The sequence below is a fragment of the Gossypium hirsutum genome, chromosome D10 (genome assembly GCF_007990345.1).
Source record: "Gossypium hirsutum isolate 1008001.06 chromosome D10, Gossypium_hirsutum_v2.1, whole genome shotgun sequence".
NCBI lineage: Eukaryota > Viridiplantae > Streptophyta > Magnoliopsida > Malvales > Malvaceae > Gossypium > Gossypium hirsutum.
The window spans coordinates 42,977,921-42,985,635 of record NC_053446.1 but is presented as its reverse complement, the minus strand read 5'-3'; the positions used below and the strand labels follow the sequence as shown (position 1 = coordinate 42,985,635).

At 30.7% G+C, this 7,715-nt stretch overlaps 1 protein-coding gene across 1 annotated transcript; it reads right to left on the bottom strand.

Annotated features, from left to right (window-relative positions):
• Nucleotides 1–1,531: 1,531 nt before the first annotated feature.
• On the bottom strand, nt 1,532–5,799 carry LOC107914928 (pre-mRNA-splicing factor SLU7). Its single transcript, XM_016843995.2, has 9 exons — nt 5,580–5,799; nt 5,189–5,465; nt 3,980–4,408; nt 3,723–3,858; nt 3,329–3,628; nt 2,542–2,758; nt 2,180–2,283; nt 2,023–2,091; nt 1,532–1,937 (listed from the first exon to the last, which is right to left on the bottom strand). Exons 1-9 carry the CDS (start codon nt 5,593–5,595, stop codon nt 1,860–1,862), a joined length of 1,626 nt encoding a protein of 541 aa, XP_016699484.1. The 5' UTR covers nt 5,596–5,799; the 3' UTR covers nt 1,532–1,859.
• Nucleotides 5,800–7,715: the final 1,916 nt, after the last annotated feature.

Below are 7,715 nucleotides of genomic sequence, written 5' to 3'. Positions count from 1 at the left end.
TAATGTTTAAGTAATACTAAGCAGTATCATGTGGCCAGATCGTAATACGGAAAGACAACTTATGTTAGTAGATGAACCTAAACATGTCCTTAGCCTAATCGGAAAGCAAATTGATTGAAAGATTAATATATCGTCTATTAAGTCCAATTGAGAAAATGTTGTCTTAGGCATCAAAGCGGATGCTGTAAGAAGATATGACTGACAGTACATCAAACATGACCCAAGTAGAATAGATCTTGAATTCGTCTATAAACAAATATGAAGTATACTAGTATCATACATAAGCCTAGTTTAACCTGACTCATGAACATATCTACTAATGATAATATTTGTTGTTTGTTAAAAAAATGGTATTTTAGACTTTGTCTCAACTGAATTGATATTTGATTGATTTGTGAAGTTAAGGGTGTGTCTGATAAATTAAAATTTTAAGTAATAAAAAATCAAGCACTGAATTTTGCAAGAGCTGAATTTATATTATAAAACTATTTGATACATTAGTAAAAATTAAGCACTATATATAACTATTTTGTTTGATGGTAATAAATATTTTTAAAAATTCATTATTCCATAATTTTGATTTTATTAACATGATATTATCTATTTTATTTTAAAATAGTTTTGGATAAAAATTGAAAAATATAATTTGAATTTTTTAATTCTTAATAAGATGAGAATAATTTATTTCAAAAGTAAAATTTTTAAAATAAAATCAACTTTAATATTTTCAATATTAAGTGATAAATAGCTATTTATTTATCATATTTCATTGTTGAAAATTATATATTAAATTAAAAGATAATATAGTTACCAAAATTAATAAAACATTAAATTTTGAATTTTGAAAAAAAATGATTATTGTATTGTTAATTAAATGAAAAGCTTTAATAATTTATCATACCCTTAAAATTAGATTATAACATAGTGAGTGAAAATAATTATATATAAATTTATAAAATATTAATGAAAAGACTAAATATTACTTTGATTTTTAAGGTTGCAAGGGTGAAAGGTTAGTGTCATAATGATCTGCGCTTTAATCCATTCAAGCGCTTGTATTCTAGATTTTATATAAAAATAAATAAATAAAAGACAATTGAGTTAAAGATTTGTACTCAGTAAGAATTATGAATTACAAATAAAGCTTCTCTATATATAGTGTACATAAACACCTAAATGGATCTTCTAAATTTTCTTCGGTGTGCAACATACAATATGCCTCTCATGTGCTTTGTGCTTGGGTGTTATAAGATTTCCACGAGAGATCCAAGCAGTCGTTTCAAAGCAATAATGCTTGGAGAATGATAAAGAAAACCAAATTATATGAAGTTCGACAACTTTATGCAGGAGCGAAATAGGGTCGAGCAAAGATTTGAGATAATATAATCCAAATTTACATCAATTATTTAAAAATATTTTTTGTTTAAATTTACCTGTCTAAATATGTAAATATTAATATAAAATATTTCTAAAATTTTAATTTCCTTTCAGACTCAACTAACCAAATCAAACTTTTAATAAACAAAAATAATTATTCAACAAACTTAATTTATTTCAATCTGACCCACTCATTAACATCACTAAGTACCAAGTCACTTTGGAGTCTTGATTACCAAAAAATAAAATACAAGTAAACCTTTCAAGCTCCTACATGTTAGAGAAATTTTAAATGATCGTATTGCAGAAGGACGCAGGTTGGGTCATAATTTACAAGAAGCCAAGACCATCTGTCACTGGAACCTAATTTAATACTTTTAGTGTATTATACAAACAAAACAACGACATGATTTTCATCAACTCAATGACAACCACAAAGCTGATTGGCATTATCCATTTTCTTTGCTCTTACATTTACCTTTTCAATTCAAGAAATCCTTCATGGGGTCATCGTGGTGTACCTTTTTCATCCTATATGCCTCCATTTCCTCAGCAGTAACCTACAAAAAGGCATCACGTGTTTTAGTAAACATGACAAAATAACCCTACAAAAGAGGCACTGAACATCTACTATCATGGCATTACCTCATCATTCCATCTGACGTTATACTTGCGTTTTCTTTCATCTTTCTCCTCTCTTCTCCTCTCATCCTCCTGTCCGACACAAACATGAACAGTAACATTAGTGCAGGATCTTTTTGGTACACAAGCAGGAAAAAGTGACATTCTACACCATACTTACTTTCTTAAGTGCCTCAGTAAGAAGTTTTTCATCAAGAACCAGGTCCTCAGGAACCTCAGTTCCCCAAGTAGCAAGTTTCTTATCCTCTGCAGGAGCAGGGGCATCTGCAATCAAGTTGGAAACCAAATCAGAACAGAGATGCAAGGATTAAAATCAAGTACTAAATTTATAGTGGAAATTGTGGTACTAAAAACAGCATTTTCTTTAAAGTTTATGCAAGATAGAAGCCAGCTCACCATCCAGACTTCTATTAGAAGATTCTATGTGAACCATAATAACTTGCAGCAACAATATGAACTAGGAATAGATTGGACTTAAAGCATTAATTCCAAGTATCCATGCAAACTCTATGAAGAACCCACCTTCAGATGTTGCTTTACGTGCAATATTAGCCTTCATCAAATCCGTTGCTGCTTCTGCAGCCTCAATCCCGGCTGCACCAGTACAGTAGCTATTTCTAATTGTTTGCTTACAACATTTGTAGCCCCATTGGCGATCCTTCCACCATGAACCCCAAACACTTGTGTGGTTGTTGATGAAAACATCTTCTTCATACTTGCTTTTTGGAAGCGATGTTTCCTACAGGGGAATAAAACAAAAATTAGCACTTTAAAAAAGCACTCAATTTTTCATTAAATAGCTTATTTAAAATTAAAAACACGAATATACAGAAAAAAAATTGAAGAAAATGAAATTTTAACACTTCTAAAAAGCTCCCAATTTTCAATAAATAACTTATTTAAAATTAAAAACATGAATCATAACTAAACTAATACTTTCATATAACTTTATAAACCTAAAAAGCAGCACTGAATAAATTTCATCAGAGTTAAGAAGCTTATTTCAGACAAGTTACAAACAAAACTACTCAAATACAGTTTCCATATATCAGCTCGCATTGATATTCGCAGGTACATGAAGATATCATAAACCCTTAACAAGAAGTGCAAAATACCAAAACCTTAAGGCACCAAATTTAATGGAGGTATTTATGAATTTCATACCTAACAAAGCAGATTAAAGATGAGGCAACCAACATCAACATGTGAAAAGATTGGAGTTATGTACAAGGAATCCTTATGAATGAAGCAACAGAAAGAGAAAACCAAAAACTATTCATAACAAGAAGAAAGTTAGTTTCATACATACCATTCCCTTTATAACTCTGCCAGCACGATCATATTCGACTTGCCTCTCACTTTGCCCCAAGAGAAGCTCCATCGGTATCTCTTCTTCAGTCGCTGCATTGCCATATTTTTCCATAATGGTATCTTTGGTCTTTGATTTCAACTTCTCTTTGATGACCTTATAATTCCTGAAGAGGAGTTCAGCTTGAGATGGAGCAGCCTGCATATGAATATCTTGACCTTTATCAAATGCTTCCCATGCATGGATATTGAGCTGCTTGAACTCCAAAGCTTGCCCACTCATTCTATATTGATTATCACCCTGAAAAGTAACAAATAAAGAAGTCTAGTAATTTAAATAGCTTGAAGGCATATATATAAGCAATTAAAGGAAATTTTTTTTGCACAAAACTCACTTCATAGAACTTCTCATTAGGGTCAGCATCAGGAAGAGGATCTTCACGCATAGATCGAGTTTTGGGATCATAATAAGCAGAATTGACATCAAGATTCAAAAGATATTTTGCTGTGTCTTCCCGGATACGCAAATTCCTAAAAGTAAAAGGGAAATACGAAGTAAGAATAATTTATTTATATTGCAGAGTTTTGTTCTTTAGAAACAGACTTGGGTAAAAAAGAAAGATAAAGCTAAGGGTCACTATAACAGATGTACCTGACAGTACCAGTGCTCCCTCCACCAGTGGTACGAACTCGTTTCTCAACCTTAGCAAAGTCCATTTGTTTGCTCTCATCGACCTTAGCTTCATCAACTTTCAGCTCATCATTGTCATCATCTTCATCACTATCCTCTACTCCTCCTCCTTCTCCCTCTCCATCATTTTTACTATTTTTTTCCTCCAACTTCTTCAACTGCTGCTCTTTCAGGTATTTCCTTCTAGCCTCATCCCTTGCCTCATACCTTTCAATCACATGAGCATAAGTAGAAGCATCATAACCATTCCATCGGTCCCGCTTGCCATCATAATCCAATTCAAAGGTCTCTATCTTTTCATCAGGTGCAATGTGCATATTTGTCCATTTTGCCCCCTTTTTACGGGGCCTCTCCATGCATGACTTTGCATCATGTGTCATGGCTCCACAACTACACAAGCAAGAAAAAGAACTCATCAACTATGAATTATGGCATAATCAGAGCTTGAAGTATAAACTATAACTGCATGGATAAAGAAAACCGTTATTGTAGTGTCATTTAAATTATTTATTACCATATAAAAATTATAGAGGGTATAAGCTACAGAGATAAGTTCTGACTTCCAACTTGGCCAATTAATATGCTTTCTTCATGATGCATAGCTAATTCAACCCCTTGCGTCTGAAAGAAAATATGAATTTCTATCTCGTTAGCACAAACCAACTATTGCCTAATAGGATAACAAGAAGTCTTATCACCGAGTCTTGTCCTGTCCGGTTAGCTATAAACATGTCTCGATAGGATTCTACCCTAGCACTTAGGCATACTTAATTTTTAATTAGTATATTCATAAAGGAGAAAGAACACTACACCTATCTTCGAATCCATAGTTACAACAAAGCTACCAAATGGAACAATTCAAAAATGTGACCCCATTCATGTAAACTAAACAGGAAGAATTCAAAGAAACAATAAAAAGGTACTGCCTTAGCACTAAGATATACTGCATTAGATTTGAACCTCCAATTGAGGGTTCTCGCATCAGTCAAGGTTCAATAATCAGAATTATAATTCCTTTTTTCTATCCCAAATGCTAAAAGGATTATCGAACGAGCAAAAAAAAAAAAAAAGAATTTGCATGTATTAATTAAAACGAGAAAAAAGGCATCGATTATTACGCAAGCAAGTATGTATTAAGATAATAGATGAACAAACAGAAGTTTTACATACTTTTCGCAGGCTCCTTTTCGATATTTTTCTGCCTGAAATATCTTTGCGCCTCTATCGTACCAAGATTTGGTATAATTGGGATCGGATTTCCATTTCCTTTGATGCTTTAAACTTGGTCTCTCAGCGTTAAGATACCAAGGTGCCGATGACATATACTGAGGAATATGAGGGTTAATTTCTTTTCCATCCTCATCGACCTCAGCAGGTGCAAGCCCCGCTTTTCGAGCTTCTTCTAATTCTAGCTGTTTCCGGTGATCCTCCCTTGATTTAAATGCCACTGAAATTCCCACACAATTAAATGATAAAAAATTATAACTAAAGGCCGCTTTTTTTTCTTCTTGGTATCGAAAGGAACAGAAAGGAAAATTGCGGGGAGGAATAAAGAACATACCTGATGCAGTAGCCATGGTTGAATCAAGAAAACGTTAGCAGAAATTAGGGATTTGGGATCAAATTTCACAAATTCAATCGAAGAAGTCGAGTAGATTTGGCACCCAAAAACCCCTAATCGAAGAGAAAGGGTTACGTTTTCCTTTTCCGATTATATTACTTTATTCGAATATCATCATTCCCACTTTTTTATAATTTTTATTTATATATAAACCGACAAATGTGTAAAAAAGAAAATAAAGAGGGATGTTATTATAAAAATAGTAAATCACCTCTTGATCCAATAATAAAAGCAAGCATAAAAGCTTGAGCTCGATTTTAAGTAATTTTATCCTTCGTCTCCAACTAAAAAAAAAACATCATTCTCCTTATTTAACTATAAAAAAAATAATTTAAATTTTTTATTTAAGTAATAATTGTTTAGGCGGTTACTAAATTATTATTAAGTCGCGTTTTGGTCACTCAACTTTAAAAAGTTACAAAATAATAATTAAATTATTCAAAAGTTTTCATTTAAGTCATTAGGCTATTAAAACCGTTGTTGTATGGTATTCTCTGTTCGTCTACCTACACCAACCAAAAGCTCTCATTTCTTTTCTCTTCTATAGTTCAATTGTTTTTTTGAAACAACTTTAAATATCATGAATCTACGAACTAAAATCCAAACAATGTTTTCTTCGAACTCCAACATTGACTGTCAAATCAACTTGGATCTAAAGTATGTTTTTCTACTCGTTGATGAGATCCACCATACTGATCTTTGAATCATCTCTTAGAGCTCCCTAGATGGGCTTTAAAAAGAAAACTTAACAATTTAGTGACTTAAATAAAAACTTTTGAATAGTTCAATGACTTAAATGAAAATTTTCGAATAATTTAGTGACAAATTTGTTACTTTTTGAAGTTGAATGACCAAAACGTAAACTTACTAACAATTTAGTGACATTGGGTGCAGTTTACCCTATTTTTTTAAAAAAAATACTAATAATGAAATGATAAAATTGTAAATAATGTTGTAAAATGGATGTCCATATAACTCTCATAACCTTAATAATTTGTTTTTTTAACTCTTGTAAACCCTAAAATTTTATAGAGTACCTCAATTATCTTTATTATAGCTTTGTAACATATGGTGATTGAGACCCTATAAATAGAGGACATGTATAAGCTTTTTGGTATCCCAAAATAAAAATTGAATGTTTTTTTTTTTTTTTAGTTTTCTACTCTTCTCTCTTGTTATAATTTTCTTACTTCATAATATATTATAAGCACAAATTTACTTAAAGATCTTAGTTAAAATCAAAATTCATTTGTCTTTTGATTTAAATTTATGTATCATAAAATGTTTTATACTACTTCCTACTTTCATTCTTAAAGGCCTTATTATAATTATATTTCTATATAATACGCATCGGTAAAATTATATTTATCAAATATTTCAATCTTCTTTTTTCTTCATTTATTTTCAACCTTGTTTATGTAGGTGAAATGTTTTATTATTAATTTTTGATGTTTTAGTAATTTATTTGAAACTTGTATTATTTTTAAAGGCATTTTAATTGTAAATTCAATTTTAATCTTGTATTATGTTGCATTATTTATGTTCTTGCACATGCATATTGCTTTCTTAAGTTTGCATTTACATATTAGATGAAATTAAAATAGCAATCTACACATGTTTCTTTCATAAAAGTATGATGCATACATTTTAATCTTTTTACATAATATCTCTTATTATACTTGCCGTTATTCCTCATTAATTTTTTAATGGTCATTTCGGCTAAACTTTTATAAGGTCTCCAATATTTCTAGTGCTAACTTTTTATTAATTTTAGTAATCATGTTAATTTTATTGAAGCTTTATTGATTATGTAATATTTTATATTCTAATTATTTTTTTTGTTTTATATTAGCTTGAATAATGTTGAATCTTGTCAAAATTGAATTTGCAGCTCTTGATATAATAGACAAGAATTATTTATTATGGGTATTAGATGCTAAAATTCATCTAGATGTTAAAGGCTTAGGGAATACAATTGTAGTAGACCAAGAGGCATCTAATCAAGACAAGGCAAAAGCAATGATTTTTATTTCATCATCTACACGTAGGATTAAAAGTGGAATATCTAACTGTGAA